At 35.7% G+C, this 19847-nt stretch overlaps 1 protein-coding gene and 1 non-coding gene across 3 annotated transcripts in view; one reads left to right on the top strand and one right to left on the bottom strand.

Moving 5' to 3' along the window:
• Positions 1-19847, top strand: part of nmo (serine/threonine-protein kinase nemo) — a 76020-nt gene that overhangs the window by 44408 nt on the left and 11765 nt on the right. For both annotated transcript variants that reach the window (XR_011604407.1, XM_065864039.2), the window contains exon 3: positions 17194-17323. Coding sequence is in view for 1 of the 2 variants with exons in the window: in XM_065864039.2 (XP_065720111.1) it covers positions 17194-17323 (130 nt within the window). In the remaining variant the exon portion in view is untranslated. The remainder of the gene's footprint in view (positions 1-17193; positions 17324-19847) is intronic.
• On the bottom strand, positions 4481-4553 carry TRNAA-AGC (transfer RNA alanine (anticodon AGC)). Its single transcript has one exon. It is a non-coding gene; the product is annotated as a tRNA-Ala (tRNA).

The following is a 19847-nucleotide window of genomic DNA, read 5'->3' as shown; positions in this document are numbered from 1 at the left end:
TAATATTACATTATATTAGTTAATAATATTAATATTGTATAGACTGGTTATAAATACCTTTTCTTAAATGTATACATTTTTATAAAATTATATAGACATTAATTTTAATGCACTTGAAATGCTTTGTAAAATATATGTTTCAATTATTTGAATATTGCGTACAATTCATATTTTGTTATTATATTTGATAATTAATTTTTTAAAATTGTATCTAACTGTAATGTTACATAATATAAATGTTTAGCTGCGATCCCTGGTAATAGATACATTTTTTCTATATAAATATTTTTATAAAATTATGTAGGCATTGAAATATACATCTGAAATGGCTTAAAATCTATGATTCTATTTTATACAAAATGAATAAAATTAATTATTATTATTATAATTTTTGTTTTTGTAAAACCAATACATTTAATGACCTCAAGGATTCTTTCAATAATTTTATAGTATATTTAGATTTTTTAAAGTCCTACTTATTAAAATTTTTTGCTAGAATTAAAGACAGAATATTTCGCATGTCGGAGAACTTTTTGGAAGCACTGTGTCCCAGTGTGTGTAATTAACACGCCCACTAGCTCCCATGGCTGCCCTCCTTTTTTCGCTTTGGCCTCAATGCTGATTTGCATTTGGCTTTGCTGCCGCTTTTTCATTGTTTTATTTTTTTTTTTTAATGCCGCCCTCCCAGCTTAATTTATGCATTTTTAAACATGTTTTGTGTCTGTCGCTCGGCTCTTCCTCTTGTTTTTTTTTCTTTTACTGATTTTGTTGTGACATTATTTTCCAGTTTTTTTGTGGTGTGGGAAAATATTCGACTGTCCCTATGATGTCAATTTTTTAAAACAAACACATTGTTTTGTGCAGAGCTTAAACCAACAAAAATATTTGGCCAAAATTGATGGCCTTTAAACGGTTAGCGATAACAGAGCAAGCTTATTTTGCATTCTTCATTATTGATTTACGGATAAATTATTGAGCCATCGATGAGCTCAAAGGCGATGGAACTGAATTCCTGAATCGACTGTCGATTTAATTGCAATTTATGTGAGAAAATAAAATGGGGTACTGGAAAATCGAATGGTGTCTCTTAGTTTATTCATGATTTTAAATTCCTTAACCTGATTTTGATATCAATATAATCTAAAAAAGATTAGTTCAAAAGGTCAAAAGAAATGCGGTAATATTGCGCCAGCTGCAACTTGAGCTGACTCAGAGTTATAACACGCCCAAATCGGGTGATTAATCAAGATTTTTTAAAATAGAAATCAGAAACATTTGTTGAACAAATGTTTGCTCAAAACATATGCTAATACCGATTTTTTTCACAACCAAGAAAAACCCACACAAACTCAAAGATGTTTTAATTAAGTATTTAAATCGCTTTAAAATGCAGTTGCCAAATTGATTTCAGCCTAAACCGATTACCAAATTTTGTTGCATTGCCAAACAACAACCACAAAAGGCAACAATTTGGCTGTTAAAATGCCGAAAATTTTAAAAGAAAAACCTGAAAGAAAAGTTACACAAAAATTTCCACAAAAATGGTAGAAGCAAAGTGCAGCATTGCAGTTTAAAACGGCATGGCCGAAAGCATTTATTTAAAAGTGAATAAATATAAAATGAACTATATGAGCTACCATTAAAAATTCATTGAAATTATATAAATGTCAAATAAAGGGAAATTCCAAAGAGAAAATTAAATAAATACTCATTAAAACCGGCAACCAAAAGTAATTAAAGTCAGCGATAAATGTCAGAAAGGATAAATGCCCTTAGGGAAATTCAGTTTAAAGACAAGGTAAATTGTGCCAAAGGACTTACGGGAAATATTTAAAGAAAAAACAAAAGCTATTAAAAATCTTGTTCAAATTCCATGATGGCCAACTTAAGACAATTTAACTTATATTTTCAGTATAGCTTACATATAAATTAATTCATTGAAATTTTTAAATAAAATACTCAAATATTTAAGCTGCCTCTACAAAAACAAAATGCCTTAAGGTTAAATGCTGACTTAAACAATGAAATTCGCCTGGAGCAAATAAAAACCCAAAAATATTTTCCTCGGAAAAGAATTACATCAAAACAATGCCAACGGCATGGACCAAAATATAAAGTACCTAAAAAATGTAAAAGTATGAAAATGAATGCGTGGGTTGTTAAGCCCCAGGCATTTGGCATTGTTATAATTTTTTCAGATTACATTTTAAATAAAGACCTTGTTAAAATTCTTTCTTTAATGGGCACGCAGTAATTGTAATTTAGAGTCGTTAGCTATTCATTTTAGAAACCCAAATTTAAGCGTTTAAAAAGTTTAGCTCTTTGGGACTATTGAATTATGGAAATATTTTCATTTATTCTCATACACATTCTACATATATATTTTTTATTAAATATTCATATTATTTTAATTTTTTATTTCTTTTACTAGAGCTCTCTTCCCTTTCTTTAAATTTTTTTATATTATTACTTTAGTTCAAACGTTTCTGTGTAGCTCAAGCAAAAATTTTCGATGCATTTTTGTGTATACTTAATTCTTATTTTAGCTGACCTAATTAAGTTATTTTTCCACTTCGTTCGTAAAAGTTTTAGTTCTTGAGTCACGTTGTCCAAAAAAGTTTTAAGTCATGACTCAGTCTTACTTAAGATTTGATTACTTAAGTATACCATTGTATATACCATGTGTATATGTACATATGTAATGAGCTTAAAGTGTTTTCCAAGATGTTTTACAACAATTTTAAGTTGGCTTCCTTTTTCGCCATTCGCTCAATCATTAAGCAGCTGTTGCTCATCAGATGTTGCTGCTGCTGCTGCTGCTGTTGCATTCAATCATCAATCAAAATTTTGTGCTATGCGTGCCAGGAAAAAGGAGACAAAAAGGCAGGAGAGAAAAAAAAATGGCGTAACTGAAGGCTTTAATGATGCCAAAATGAGCAGCAAAAATGTGGCCAGGCTGCTCGTTGGGGCTCCGAAATGCACTGCAGGAGCCGCAAAACTGCAGCAGTAAAATTGCATTGCCACAGGCAAATGAGGAAATGCTCCTGCTGCTCAGCCCATCCTCCCAGTACTCACTATCCTCTCTTTTACCCCCACATTTCCCCTGTGGCTGCTCTTTGACTAATCCATCAACAAATGAGGCTGCCGGCCATATAGCACGCATATATAGCGACTGGCCCGATCCGGCCCGGCCTGCCAGCCAGAAATTGCAATAAAAACGTTCTCCTGCCTGACCCAAACCATTTGGTCAGTTACCCTTCGGAACCAAGCTCCACTTCACCTCCCATACCATCCCATCCCATCCCAAACCCCCGTATTGCTCACTTTTTGCTGGTCTTTCAAGTGCCTTCGCTCGCATCTTGGCCCAAACAGCAGGAGAGAATTCTTTTTTATTTATATAACCCAAGTACTTAATACAGGTTTGGTCGAAATTATAGGTTACAGAAAGTTATTAAATATGCATATTTTTTCAGGATCTTGCATATCAATGTAAAGTTTACTTAATCAGTCAAAAATATTAGGTCAATCTTAAAAACACGTTCTTAAGTATTGATAATTTGAAACATAAGTACTTTAAATAGGTTTGATCAAAATTATAGGTTATTTATTATATAGTTGTTTATGAACTTATTAACTTTTTATTCCAATCAGTTATATCATTCTAAAAAAAGAGTTCTTATATTTTGATAGTACATGAATGGATTTTGTATTATATTTTATTACCTTTATTATATTATATTATATATTACTTAAAAAAAGGTTAATTTCTATGATGATGACATTGAAATGGTTAGTTTCCAAATGCTATTATGTTTGCCGCCACTGTATATTATGGCGTTTTTTGCCCAGGACTTTGTTGGCTAGATACTTGGCTCAAAAGTGGCTGCTGATGGCCCCTATCCGCCTGCCACGCCCCCCTCTACCGCCCTTTTCCACGCTGCGCATTGATGTGCAAAGTTTTTATGACGCATTCGTGATTTCTCTCTTTCCGTTGCTTTTTTCACTGCTTTTTATCTCAACATTTTTTTCCGTTCAATTTTTATTTTATTCTTTTTTCCCCCATCTTGTTTTTAATGCTGCAGTGCGTCCATTTTAAGGCCTTTTGTCCTTGACTCAAGTGCTGGGGAAACTGAGAACTCTCAAATGAAATGCGGTTTTCTTCAATTCACGTAAAAATCACAACGATTTTAAATTTTATACTTTAATAATACTGATAGAAGTTGGTTAATTTATATTAAAATGTCTCAGTATATGTGTTTATTCGAGCGAATGAACAAATTGATTATAGCTTAAATGAATATATTTGTATGATAGTATAAAACGAAAGGTACTTAATGAAAGTGTATATATACAAACGGTTCTTCGAACTTATTTAACATAGAATTAACCAACTACTAAAAAAATAACATTAACTAACAAAAACTAAAAAAAATAAATTAAAAAGGTGTAAAAAATAAAAATGAAAAAATAAATATTCAACTGGAGATGCGGGGCATCGATCCCCGTACCTCTCACATGCTAAGCGAGCGCTCTACCATCTGAGCTACATCCCCATATAACGGTATGCGTGCTAAACCAAATGCCAAGCAAACGGAAACTATAGTGTCTATAAGAAGTTGTTGTTGCGCCGATCAGACAGTTGCTTTTGATTTAATTTCGTAGTTTTGTATGCTTTACGTCGCGGCTTATCTATAAATAAGTTGGAAATGCTCAGTCAGCTGAGGAAGCATTGTACAAAAGCTTTTGAACTTGACACTTTAAGAAACTTTTTTGAAATATTCTTATCTACGTGTTTTTTATTAACCCCTTCCTATCTCTGTTTTCCACTCTATATCTATTTAATCGCGCTCTACTTACTTGAATTGATTAGCTATGCTAAAGCCTTCTCCCACATTTATGATTAGCTAATTAATTAGCCAAAAAGAAAAGCAAATTTATTGCGTCATTTGGAAAGTGCTCTATTACAGGCTAATTGGGTAAGAAGCATGAGCCGGAAAAATATGAGAATGAAAAGAGATGGAGTGAAATGGCTTTGAAGATGAGTGAGGGCCTATTATAATATTTGTTGAGCGAATTTGGGTCACAACTTGTTTAGTTTCAGTTTCGCTGAACGTGTCGAACGTGTTTTTGTTGCTTCCGTCTCTTTTTCTCCTTGTATTTCTGTCTCTTTCGTTTCTTATCTGACTATCTCGCTCTCTGTCTCTCTCCACTTTTTTCCTTCTTACTCTCTGCAGCTGTTATGTGTAAGTTAACTATTTGCAGCAGCTGTTGGACATTTACTTTCAATATTGGAATGAAACTTTTTAGTCTTTCGTCTTTATATGGGTCACTTTGACGTCATTATCGAGTGCTAATCAAGACGATACTGCGAAAAGAAAAAATATGAAGAACAACAGGAGGCTAATTTTACAGTACGCCCTCAATATAAGGAAATGTGGGTTTAAGGAATTCATTGGAAATATATATGTTTATTCTTGCGAATGTTCACTGTAAATTAATAACTCGAAGGCAAATTGTCTTTTTGCGGTTTTTGATGAAAACATTTGCTTGATTAAGGCAACAACAGATGTGGCCGAATTAAAGGAATTTCTCGGGATCGAATGGGGGGATTTATCTTGTGTAATACAATTTTGTTGCCTCGTATGCCACATGCTACACCCAGCACACCGCATACACAAAAGTCATGATTAATATCATTTACTAATCAATACAAATGTCACTCAAGCCGTTTGACATTTAAGATTTGTGGTCTATCGCTCCTGTTCCCCATTTTCCTGTGTCGCCTTTCTGGCTCAAATTACACATACGCACAGTAGTCCCAAGTGGCGCCCAACCGAAAGTTTCGCCATTTGCACACAACCCACAAGCCTTTGTCAATTACTGGGCGCGTAAATTTTCAGACTTTTTTTTTTGGACATGTCATGCAGGTGGTGTTGTGGTGGTGCAACACTAGAAAATGCAAAAGTAAATGGGAAATATTTCTCACATGTTTCACAAAATTCCTACTCTATGAGTTCACACGACTCCGCGGATTATCAACGGGCATTTTTCCTACTTTGTTTTCCGACTATCAGCCATATTTCAACTGGGAATGCTAATTGACATCGCGTGCCAGAATAAATGTCATCAGTAGCAATGAGAAGCGAGAGAAAAAATATGTATATATTTTTAGCCTAACAAATTTGTGTAATAAGGTCAGTTAGGGGTTAAGAGGGTGAGTGAAAGGGTCAGAAAATCGGGTCAGTTTACAGGAAACGCGTTTCAGAGGAAAGAAAAAGGTGGCGGAGAAACTAAGAAATTGACTTAAATGCGTAGTAGTTTTTTCATACTAAATTAAAATTAGCAAAGGGTGTGGTCACTCAAATAAACCATTGCATTTAAGTTTACATTTTGTTTTAGATTAAAACATTACAAAAATTAATTGTTTAATAGCAAAATAGAGTAGAACAAAAAAAGGTTAAAAGATTATCTAAACAGTTTTAACCGCTTACCCGGTTGTTAATTTTATATCTTTTGGAAATCAGGGACAATATAATCTCTAGTAATTAACATTCTGTGGGAACCATTTGTCCAGTAGAACTGCGCTTTTTGCGTGTTAAACTTGAAATTACAGCCTATAATTCCATTGGACCTTGATAAATGGTAGAATTATATTAATCAAAGCTCGTGGAAGGAGTAAGTGGATTAAAGCCAGGCACGTTGATTTAAGACATCCTTTTTCGTTATAAATATTCACATTTGCGCGCGTGTCTGTCATAAATATGAAAAGCGTTTCATAAATTATTGATAAAAGATACAAAAGCGGGAGAGAACAGAGACAGATAGCTATGCTTTAACGAGTTACGTAAGACCTACCTCAAGCCAAAAGATAAAGGATAAATCGTAACGTGGCTTATCAACGGCGAACAGCCTTTCAGGCCCGAAGGTCCTTATGGTTTTCTGTTACGATAATGCCTATGCAATGGCTATATAATATATGTATGCTTGTATATGCCTCACGATAAAGTGGCAACTTCATTCAAATCGTTGTGGCATTGTTTGTCCATCGAGTATTGAAATTTATTAGAGCATCGCCCATCAATGATAGGGTTGGATTAGGGCAAAGGATGCTGAAGGAGCGGGCCGTCGCCCTAACAAAAGAACTCGGGACCTTGAGCTGTCGTTTGCCGGCTCTGGAAAATCTTTAGATTATTACCATCCTTCTTGGCCTCGATTTTCCAAACCATCCCCCACCACCCCATTTTACTTTCCATGACTTCAGCAATTTCATGCAATATATTTTGTTACTCACTTGAACCTTCTTTGCCCATTGTTATAACTTTCTCTGTGACACGTACAAAATCCTATTTTATTTCGGGGCTTTTTTCCAATTTGTCAAGTGAGGGTTGGAAAAAGGGAAGGCGCAAGAAGTGCTATTAACTTATTAGTACAACGTGGCGTATGAGCAACTTGTTGAGAGGAATAAAGTCATGAGAGGTAGGATCAAAATGGGGCTAGCAAAGGGATCGGGAGTGGGGCGAAAAAACAAGGACGTGGCACAAAAACAATGACAGCTTGTCATGCTTATGGCACACGCTCCACCTGAAACACACACACTCTCAAAACAGCACGCATACACCCACACAAGCTTATACAAAAGGACGCGAAAAAGTCGGCTACATATTTTTTCCTCCTTTTTCATAAAAGGTAGGAAAAATGGTAAAGGGAATATTGAATTTGTGCCGTGTTTTGATAGGGTATGAAATGTTGGTTTTAATGGGCATATGTGTTTTATAAATGGAAATTTATAAGACAACGATTTTATACATAAATCCTGGTTGCTTTCTTGCAAATATAAAAGCGAGACCATTTTATAATCAAATTGGGATGAAAGAATCCATTAAGAAATGTTTTGACTGCTTTAATCTTTGATAGTATACATTTTTTAACTATTTCAAATAGTAATTACTTAATTTTTAATAAAGATTTTTTAAGTTAAAGAACCACTTTAATGTCAGTTACTAAAGTTGGTAATCTCCTTAGACGCGTTTTGCATAATCCAAGTGTTCCCTTACTTGGCATTTTTCATGGCACGACGACGCTTTGTCTACCAGCCTTGGAGTAACTACAAAACACACATTTCCAACTCCCCCAACCTGGCCGAGAGTCCTTTGTTTTCCTTCGCTCACATGAGAAATGTGCTCGACGACAGAGACGACGACGTTCGCCATTTACATTTATAATATTTTTATGTCACCCACGGCAAGGCTCATTCCATCCCCCCCCCCACTTTTTTTTTTATTTTTTGCAAAAACCACCCACTGTTGCAACGGTAGTTATCATTAGAGAGTGTTCGCCACGCCCTTGGGCTGGGCTTAATTTTAACAAATTATTCACAGACGCCACAAGAATTTTTTCTATTATTCTTGCACATTTTTCCTTTTTGCATCTTTTATTACATTTTTCCACCCTTTTTAATGAGCGGGCGGTGGTCTTGGAAAATTCATACTTTTCCCTGCCGAGCATAAAAAGAATAAGCGGCATCACCTTGAACTTTTGTTTGCAAAATCTTTTAACCAACTTTCATGCGTGTTTCTGAAAGGCAAAAATAAAATAAAACGAAAAAAGAGGTTTAAAGATGGTAAGCGCAAATGAATTGGCTTAAAAGCTCAGCCAGGTGTGAAATATAAATAACCCAAAAATTATAAAAGCCTAACTGATTTTATCAAAGAGGATTTGGGATGGTTAAAAATGTATGTGGCTGGAGGCTTACAATATTTAAATACTTGTGGGAGTAAAATAGAAGGTCGGGAGTTAAGTGGAACCTACTAGAAAATTGCGCAAATATAATACCAACTTTTTTTATACCGGAAAGCTAGAAAACTATGTATATCCCTCATTCGGAAGGCCAGTAAAATGAACAATATGAATTCCCTAGGCAAACTATTTCCACTGTTTTTCCTTCCTCCTCTTCATCGGACCCTTTTCTGTTCGCTGCTGTGTAATAATTAGACAATTAAGAGCATAATTAATTTAGGAGTAACCCAAAGACCCCCCACTGGCGGTCAGCCTTCATTGGAGCACAGTCCTAAGCCCAATCGGAAGGTTTAAATGCTCGCAGGACGACTATCCTTTTTGGTCTTGGCCCCACGGGCAGGCCCAAACATGCAAGTGTTTAAAGAGCCGGGAAACTGAGGATTGTGGGTTATTAGGAAGAAATAAAAAAAAAAATTGGAATGGGAAAGAGGAGTCAGGCTAAATTAAACATGCGAAGCACAACAAGAAATCGCTCGAGCATGCAAAATTACTCGGGAGGAGGCGGAAAATCCATGAGAAATGCTGATGACGGTCTTAAGTATGAAGCGACAACAAAAGAAAAAGGGATTCCATTAAGTCTGAATGATGACTGGACAAGGGAATTACCCTAGAAGCAATTTTAGATGGCAAATTCTTAAGAAATGAGAAATTAATGCAACACAATGAGGATTAAGTAGATAAACTTATAAATAATGTTTATAAGGCTAGTTTAAAAATGCAAATGGCTTAGAAACTTGAAATTCCGAAGAATCATAACACAATGTTAGGAATGAATAGGTAAACTTATTATCATTATAATGGTATATTAGTTAATTAAAGAATAATAAATGCCAACATTATTGCGTATTAAGCTCTAGAAACTTGAATCTGTAGAACCATGTTAAAGTATTGATCGATATCCCGAGTCTCCTTCCCGAATTCTACTTCTTCTTATATAACATCCTCCCATTGTTACCCATTAGCAGGGCCTAATCAACCCAAATATAGAGGAGTTGTGGGCGTGGCAGATGGGTGCTTCGGTAACGTGAGCCCACTGTTTTGCCTCTGGATCCTTTGGCTATTTTTGGGCATTTCAGGACCAGAGCCTCATCGCTCCATTGTTTGCGTACAAATCCCCACAAAAACGTAACGTAACGAAATGAAATGAAACGATTTTTGGCTGGTCGCCCACACGCACGCTTTGAACATTTCGGCTGCTGATGATTCAAGGGCACATCATTCTCATCCTCATCATCATCGTCATCATCATTATTTCTGTATCCACCCACCCGAGGGTGGCAAGCAAAGTTTTTCCATTTTTTGCCCCTCCTATTGGCATGTGTCAAATGCATGGGCCACAAACTTGTTTCTTCTATCTGGCGCCGATTTGGTTCGCTTTTTGTTTGTCTCTGGCAGATTGGTAATTTTCCATTACATAAAACACTCGTTGCATATGTTGAGGCGCATTTGCGTCAGAAGCAGCAAAAAACTGTGGCAGGAGAAAGTGTCATAATCAATCCGGCTGAAAAGAGGCGCTCCTCCTCAACTCGATGGCAAAGGCAACATTAAATTTAAATTTCCAACAGATTTTTACATAATTGGTTGCGACAAGTTTGGGTTTTGCTTTTCTGGCATTCGGCGACATTGCCGTGACCTCTGAATATAAGGAAACTCTTGGCAACAATTAATTTATTCCAAGGAAAATCAGTTTTATTATTATTATTATGATAATTTTGAGGTTTCAAAGATGGTTATACCTTTTTTTTATTAGCAATTAGATGTAATTGTATTTGTTATAAGAACTGACAGTTCCAAAACTCTCAATAATTTCAAAACATTTTTTCTTCTCTTTTTAGGTAAGCAATTGTCAATATCAAGAACGAAGTATTCTTAAAAATGAAAAAAAGCAGGATAAGTAATAAATAAGTTTCAAGATTTTAAATTTGCCCCATCAATTGGGTTAATATCTTAGACATGGTCCTATTTATTAGACTGTCAAAAATTGAGGCATAAATTCATGTCAAACATTTTCACTTTTCCCCAAAAACAATTACAATGAAAATTATAAAATTATGACAGGGCCAGAGGCCAAAGCCTCCGCCTAACTTTCGGAATATACTATGTACGTAAATATTTCATTTAATGTCTTTGGCAATTTGGCGCTCTGTTGTTGGGCCGTTGTCATTTTTCATTTCGCCCCAAAAGTCTGAGCAGCAGCAGCAGTTTCTTTGGCATTAAAGTGAAATATGGCCAAGAACTCGAAGGCAACAACAAAGAAAATTCGAGCAGTCGGAGTAACGACATTGACAATGACTCTATTGTTTTGCTTTTGCCTTGAAAACATTTTTAATGTGTCCACATTTTTCATAGTATACTTAAGGGCGAAACTCCCAGACTTTTTTTGTGTTTTTTGAAGGAGAAAATTATAGTGGCAGGATTGGATTTGTGTGAAGTATGCAATCAAAATGGATTTTAATTGATTTTAGCTTCGTTCGGCTGTAAAAGTCATTGACTGCACATACTAGTAGACTTTCCAACGCCCCCAACCCTCGGAAAATTCTAAATTGCATAAATTTATTTCTCTCTCTATCTCTCTCTCGCTCTCTCTTTCGCTCTCCGCCCGGAAAATGCCACGCCTACCACCTGCCTTTGCCTGCAGGCCATTTGTAAAATTGATTACGCGCATAAATTGAAGCAGACGACGACAAAATGGGTGGAGAAAGTGGGAGAAAGAAGGGGGTGGTGGCAAGGGAGACAGGAAGTGGGGCGAGAAAGAGACAGGAGATTGGGCGGAAAAGCGGAGATTGGGTTTTCCATAGCTTTTCCATAGATATTTGCACATACAACATACACACGGCTAGTTTCAAATTGAGTTTTTAAAGCCATTCTAGTATCTGAATATTTGTTATTTTGTTTATATAATCAAATTCAATTAAGCCTAATTGTTTTGGCTTTTACCCCAAAAATATCTTCCGGTTTTTCCTCGTATTTTCCACCCATCCCCTAGGGAATAAACCCCAAAGTTATTAGTCAATTAACAACAGCGAAAATGTTGCAATTAATGTTGCGTATTCACACAAAGAGAGAGAGAGAAAGATATAGAGAAGAGTGAAAGAGAGAGAAATGCGGTTGGACGTTAGAATTCCCTGCTGGTATTGGCATACATACATTGCCATAATTATAACAGTGTGAAATGGTTGAAACATGCGAATTAGTTGCCGTCGGTGGCGTCGGGGGAAAACTTGGCCCAAACATGACGCATCTACGTATGTGGTACAGGTGGCACTAGGAAAATGATCGGTAATGCAACTAAATTGTTAAATTTTAAGAGCTAAAATACCAAAACTTAAAACGTTATTTTTATCATAAAAACCAAATAATATTGAGTTCTTTATTGTCTGATAATAATCAAAAGGCCTCATTTTAAAAAATGGATATTATACTTAAATGAAATATACTGGAATATACTGAAAAATACCAATACTTCTCCTACAAAATACTTTTTTGTATACTTTCCTTTCGAATTATGATTTTGAACTAAAAGTCGATTTTTCAGTAAATCTTTTAATAGAACTTAAGCCTCAGAATTATTATAAACCATATTTAAGCAACCAAAAACCACCAACATAGCGAAAGAACAGAGTTAATATCTTGACGTTTCAGCCACATCCTCTGGGACATGTGTTATTTAATCGAGATTTCCCACATTCTCGTCACCTGTACAGTGTGCACCCGCATGGTTTTGCACTACTCTATTCTCCGCCGGTGACTGACCAAAATAATGGACATTGCGAAATGCCAACATCAGCACAAACACAACATTTGGATGGCTCAGCACATCACTGGGCAAACAAAGAGCAGGAAGACAGAGGGAGACAGATAGACAGACAGACTGAACTGCCGCAGTGAGAGTGACAGAGACAATCAAAGCGATGTCAGGACAACAACAGAAATTAGTAATTTACACGCAGCCCCCCTATGCGAAGTGCCACCCCCAACAGCACAACAGCTGCCACATGTGGCAAATATCGTATAATGGGTCTATAATTATAGCAAAACTGCAATTAGTAATTGAGGACTTCGATGGCGAAATGTGAGCAGGCAATGTTCATGGAATTTTTAATGGTTTAAAATTTAGTAAACATATGGAATGGACATCAAAAAGGACTATGACAAATAATACTTAATTTTGACTCTAAAATTTTATTGTTTTTGTAATGGTTATAGATTTAGAAAACATATGATGCATATTAATAGAACTATGACAAATACTGGATTTTTGTCATTCAATTATTTAATTCAAATGAAAATATTATGGTTATGGTGCTGAAATCTTGTATTTGGTAACATATCTATAATAATGTATTATTAAATTAACAGAATAGATAAATAATCACGTTATTTTCATGGTTCCAAATGACAAATGACAGTTCTGTTACCCCTTAAATTAAGTTGCTTAAAAAAAAGGTTTAAAGTAATCGAGTATAGAGTGAGATCCAGAATACTAAGGGTTCAATGAACGGGTGGATCTGGTAGATGGAGAAAAAGGCCGTCAGACGACGACGACAGCAGCAGCAGGAAGTAAAAGGCCCAAAGGCAACAAATGCTCACTTGGATGGATCAGCTTTTAAGAAGGGGGGCGAAAAGGGGCGGTTCGGGGCGTTCGAAGGGGGTGTGGCTCAGCCAAGAATGTTTGATGATGAGTGCACAAGGTGATGAGTTATTCAAAAAGCATGTGCAAAGTGTCAGAAGAAATCAAAAATGAAATTATGCAAGCAGATGAGGGCGACGGCTGCTGCGATACTGTTGATGCTCCTGGCCTCTAAAAAAAGGGTCCAAAACATCATTTTGTGTAATACGAAGGGGAAGAGAGAGTGTATGTATAAAATACAAGGAATGCAAAAAATGGAAAAGGAATGAAATAATAATGTAAAGTTGAGGCAGATGTGGCCCGCAGGCGAGGTCCAAACTCGAAAAGTCATTGAAAAGTTATTTTTCAGCTTAAGCTGCTTAAAGCATCCGAAAGGAATTTGCAATGGAGTTAGATATGGTAGACAATCGAATACAAAATACCCTTAAAAACACAATTTAAGGTGAAATACTTTTTATTATTTATATAAGTATTACAAAAATAAAGTAAAAATTATAAAATTTCCTTCAAGGCAAAAAATCCTAATGATAAAAGCATGTTATACCCCACTCAAAATTAGTTTTCTTATAAAAGATATCCAACTGGCTTAATAGTCAATCGAAAGGATATTTGAATTTGTTTGCAGGATGAGCAAAAAATGGAAAAGGGATGATGGCAAATATAAAATAAGAATGCGACAAAACTTTGCCAACATCGAAATGGCAATTTGAAGTTTACCACCCCTTAGTTCCTCTTTTTTCCCAATCCATAAACCCTTTTCTTATTCGATTTCGAGCACTTGAACACGAAATGCCCAGACACACACACACACTCTCACCTGAAATGAAGCAAGACAATTGAAGATGGGTTTCGATCAATCAGATGGGGGAAACTATAACAAATTTTCAAGTTGAGTGGAGACCAGCACAAATTGAAGGACAGACCTGGGGGTCAGAGATGATAAATTATTGATCTCTAGACGCTTTGTTGTCTTGGGTAATTATCATTTAGTTCTGGCACTTTTTGTTTCGCTCCGAACATATATATCTACTGCCATTGTGGCCTGCTTTAAGACTCATTTTCCAACTGGTCCTTCTTTTTCTTTATTCTCTTAGAGAGACACGCACATGATAAATGATTTCCCATTAACTTACATTGAAAGGAGGGGAAAAAAAAGAAATAAAACAACATCAGAAATTGCAGCAATGATGTTAAGGAAAAATGAGTTGGAAGCTGGGGAGGGGGGCGAAATTTTGTGGGAGTGTCCAATCAAATGCGAAGGTCAGAGGGGTATGGACAAACATAGACCATCTCCCTTTCACAACAGACGTGCCTGCATTTTGTCATCCATCATCATCATGCGCTCTCTTTCTCGACGACTCTTGCCCTCTCTGTCTGCCGCCTTTTATCATTCCACATCATTCACCTTATTTGTCCATGTATGTGGTCTTATCGGTTCGTTTTATGTGGTCCCACTGTGCTGGCTGTAAACAATTTTTGATTTTAACCCAATTCATGGCAAACAAAGTGAATTCTTGATTTTGAGATTCCTTTGCGCCAGCGACTTTGATAGATGACCATCAAATATTTAATGGGTGGGAATCTTTTTTGAGTGGGATGAGACAAGTCAGACCTTGGAAATAAGTTTTCAAATATATAGTTCTTAGGGAAAACTATTTCGGATTCTTATAAACCTTATTATGATAATGAAAAATGTCACCACAACAAATTTGTCTTTTCTTTGTTATATATTTGAACTTGGGCATTATTATAATCACAACCATATTATCACATTATATCTTTACCCAGTTTCTGTCATTTGTCTGCCCTTTTTCAATTTGTTGTTTTGCATTTTAGCATAATCGTTTCGTTCCTCATTATCATTAACACTACCCACATTGTGCCTAGACGATTTTATTCGCTTTCACAACTCAGACATGCAAATCGCTTGCTCTGCCTGCAAGGAAAGCGCCCTAATGTATGCTACACTCAAATTGGATGCTGACTCATCCAATAAGAAACAACACTCACTAACACAGGCACAGAAAGAAAGCCAGTGGGAAAAGCAATGGAGCAATGCTCTCACACAAAACCAATTCAATCTGCAGCAATTTGCCATAATTTTGTACGCTTAAATGTCGTCGGCCGAACTAACAGGGCTACAAGATTTACGGCCCTTAACTTATCACGCAGCCCAAGCAGATTTCAAAACAGCCAGGCTAAGGGCAGAGCAGAAAAAAACGAAATTTTTGGTAACCAGAGATGTAAAAGATGCTGCGCAGTTTTTGGCTATTGAGAGCAAAGACTATACAAAAATATTTTTCACCACAGACAGGGCAACGCTGAGAGTTGGCAAAAGTAAGAAAAATTGCCGAAAAATAAGAACACAGAGAATAATAATTGTATATAATATAATATACCTCATTATAATATATTTTAATATATCATATTATATCACATCATATCATATCATATCATATCATAATATATTATAATATATAATATCATAATATAATATAAATTGGATTTTTGGAAGATCCCAAGCCCAAGTCTTTAAAATGTCACCTAAAAACCCTAAGCAACTAATCTATAAAAAATTTACTTTTAGTATACTTCTTAAGTTATTTGATATTGATATATGATATATTATGTTATATATATTATATTATCCATCGTAGAACCCACTAAAAAATGAATTGAAAAATTTGTATTCAATTAGTAAAACCAAAATAATCTGAACTTTTAAGAGCTACAAAATTTGGTACTATTTACAAGAATTCTTATTATTTGTATAATAACCTTTTTTAAAAAAGACTGAATAATGTAAAAAAAATTAAAAGTTTCTTAATTTTCAATATTTCTGTGATAACCTTGTGGAAAAGATTGAAAGAACTTAATATAAATGTAATTTTTTACATTTTTTAAGTAGTTTCCATATTTTTACCTCGAATTTTGGGCTGTGTAGAATACTTTGGAGGGAGTGGGGCAGGCGAACGACAAGGACTTGGCCCCAGACAGGACAGGACGCTGACTAACACCCAGCCACGGCCAATGGCATCATAAAAGTTCTCCATAAGCCGGCCGGACGCCTCTGTGTCGTCGGTGTTCGAATAATACACCACCCCCCTTAACCTCAATCATTCTCCTTAATATTTCCACCCAACCAGAAGCCCACATGTCTGTTGTTTGACCTTTTTTTTCTGAAATTTTCGTATTGCTAATTTTGTGTCCATGTCGTCGTTGTGGTTGTTTATCAATAGCGAGACAATACACATTTGCCTACTTCTAGGCGCCATTTTGTAGGCCCGAATAGAAAAGCGATTTTTCCAGATGACAGAGGGGGTTGGAAAAACAAAAGAAAAATAACTCTGGCATTGTCAAGGCAAAAAGTTGAACGAACTTTTAAACTCCATCGAATGTTTGTTTGCTTTCCCCAGTCTGTCTGATTTTGACTGTGCTTTGTCTGGCCGGAGAGTATGAAATGACATTCATGCCAAGGGGGAAAGAATTTTGCCATTGAGGTCTGTTTATAATGCGACACTTGAGCGGGGCGAACAAGAAGTTGAAGATTAACTTTGGCTGGGTTGAAAAACACAGGAATTTCTTAACGGGATGCCCAAAAAAAAATCCATGGCCTAGGGAAATTAATTCCATTAAGATTATTCTTTATAATAGGTACTTAAATGTTAAGAACATAATTCAATCAAAGCGATTTTGTAAATTATCCTTATAATTTCAATGAATATTATGAACATACGATTTTTAACCAATCTTTTTTTAATTTCCAGGGCTGTCACAGATCCTCGGGATGGAAGACGCGTGGCTCTGAAGAAGCTGCCCAATGTGTTCCAATCGTTGGTCTCATCGAAACGCGTTTTTCGCGAGCTGAAAATGCTCTGCTTCTTCAAGCATGAGAATGTAAGTGGAAATTCCTGTTTAATCACTTTTTTTTTACATTTAACTGAACTATCTACATCGGAAACTTCGCGTTTCACTGATGACATAAAAATTTAATTAAAATATTTACATACACCCCACTTTGATTATTGTCACTGCAGTGGGTCTTTATATACGCTGGCTATTTATCCTTTTTATCTTTGTGCGTAAAATATCACGTATACGCCGTGGCTGTCCGAATGCCTTCAGCTTATTCTCTTTTTTTTTTGTTTTTGGTTTGTTGCAGTGAATTTATTAACAATTATATTTTCCACTTTAGTCCCGGGACGTTTTTCATAATATTTACAACTGCGACACAGGACAGAGATTGCCGTGGGTGGAGTTTTTGGGCTGAAAGGCTCTGGGAAAATATATCCTTTTCGAGGAAAATTTTACACATTTCCCTTTTTCATGCCCTTCATTTAATGTCCATTGTTCTCTGCTCAAGTGGAATTATTGTTCGCTGATATTATTGTCATTAATTAAATGTTTGATATGGCGCGTTAATTTATTGAATTTAAACAGTTCTTCTTAAAGGGTTAAGCTTGGGTTCAGTTTTGTAGTGGTAGTGATTCTGTGACTACAATAAATCACAAGGCTTGCGAAAAAGTAATTATAAAATGAAATATGGCATAAAAGTGATAGGAGCTCATTAAAGGATAAAATAAAGTAGTTTTGCTTAAAGAAAATGGTTTATTTTACTTAAAATTTTGCAGAATTCATTCTTCTACTAAATTATTTACTTTATGTATGATCAAAGTGGCCCACGCTCTGTCAGCATTAAATAAATGCAGCAAATTTATGGCAAACAAATTTGTGCCCGAACCGAAAAAAAATCTGTGAATTGTCCAACATTTTGTGGCAGTTTTAAGCAGCCAGAGGCGATGGCAATAAATGCATAAATGCATGCTGAAATTTTGGCTAAAAAAATATTAGCATACATACAAATAATATATATGAGCAATTGTTGAGGGTCAAACGTATTTTTTTTTGCGATATTATGGGACATTTTCTATAAATATATTCCCTCTGAATTGTCAGCGTTTATAATTTATTTACATATTCATTGCGATTGCGCTGCACGTGCTCATGGCTTTTGAAAGATTCGAGTGGCCTTTTTTTCTAGAACCTTTTGTTATGGTCCATATTTGGTATATTTGACATTTGCATTCAAAGTTAAAAGTCACAAAAGAGGTTATTGTAAGACGTTTATGGTGTTATTATAGAGGTGTACTTGTTTATATCGAGAGGAACTGTCTCATACGAGATTCGCTGCACTCTTAAATGTCATGGTCTCTCCCCTCTAATATTTTTTATTTGCTTAATCGTTTTCGGATTGGTTCAACTTCATTAGACAGCAAATAGGCCGTGGGCTGTCTGGGAATCTAATGTCGGATGAGATGGCCAATATATATATATATATACATATATCTATCATCATCATTTCCAACAGCCTACATGATTTCCTTTTGTGTGATTTTTTTTTTACTCGCGCTTGGCTGCGTGTGAATTTCGTAATGCAATAATGAAGAGGTATAGCAGAAGTGGGCGTTATAGAGCAGACAGCAACATATATATCCATACCCCCCTTTGCCGTTCTCCAATCCCGATTCCATATGTCGGCAGCAACAACAGCATTTGCTGTAACACCTTGCCCAATATGCAAATTTTCTATTAATATGCATAAATTGCTAAAGGTGGGTGGATGAATCGCAGGAGGGGGAAATAAAAGAAGCACAACGAAGGCGCGACTTTGTTGTCAACGCTGGAGATATATGTATGGAGGTACTGAGAAAAAAAACTGGTACTCCCTTGGAATTTGTGGTTCATGGTTTCTAAATTATTACAAATATTATAAGACAGGCTTCAACAAGTTCAAATTAAAATCTAAATCTAAAAGCATGTCTTAAAATCATCATTAAGTGGGCATAGGGAATAGCTCTGCTCAGCCTCTGCCGTCACACATACAGCGTACAAAAGCGGCAAATTGATATTGATCTATATTAATAACATACCATTTGAATTTAAATGTAATATGTTTAGGTAATACCATTTTCATATATAGATTTCCAAGCTGTCCTATAAAAACTAGGTTATATTTTTCTGGAAAATAATACATTTTGTATACTTTTTCTCCACATGGTTTTGCATCTGCCTGTGTTTCCTGTTTCATTTCCTACATGACAGACATCGTTCAGAGAATGGCAAACAAGTGCAATCAACTCCAAACTGTTAGCTAGAAAGAGAGGGATCTAAAAACTAGAAAGAGTCGGGGGTATTGGAAGCCCAGACAAGTTTGTTGACAAGTGGAGTGAGTTTGGGGGGGATAGGAAAAACACTGGGCTTGGCACGTGGTTGCCTTGCAATTCATTGCAAATTGAGTTCTACATACGGTTTTCATATGCATTGAACGGGCCCAACTATTTATAACTCAATCAATGAAAGACCTCCATTCGAAAGTAAGTTCAATGAGGCGAGAACGGTCAGGTATTCATTTTCAAATTGA

This window comes from Drosophila suzukii, chromosome 3, assembly GCF_043229965.1.
Source record: "Drosophila suzukii chromosome 3, CBGP_Dsuzu_IsoJpt1.0, whole genome shotgun sequence".
Classification (NCBI taxonomy): domain Eukaryota; kingdom Metazoa; phylum Arthropoda; class Insecta; order Diptera; family Drosophilidae; genus Drosophila; species Drosophila suzukii.
The sequence above is the reverse complement of the archived record's forward strand: the minus strand, read 5'-3'. Positions and strand labels throughout refer to the sequence as shown.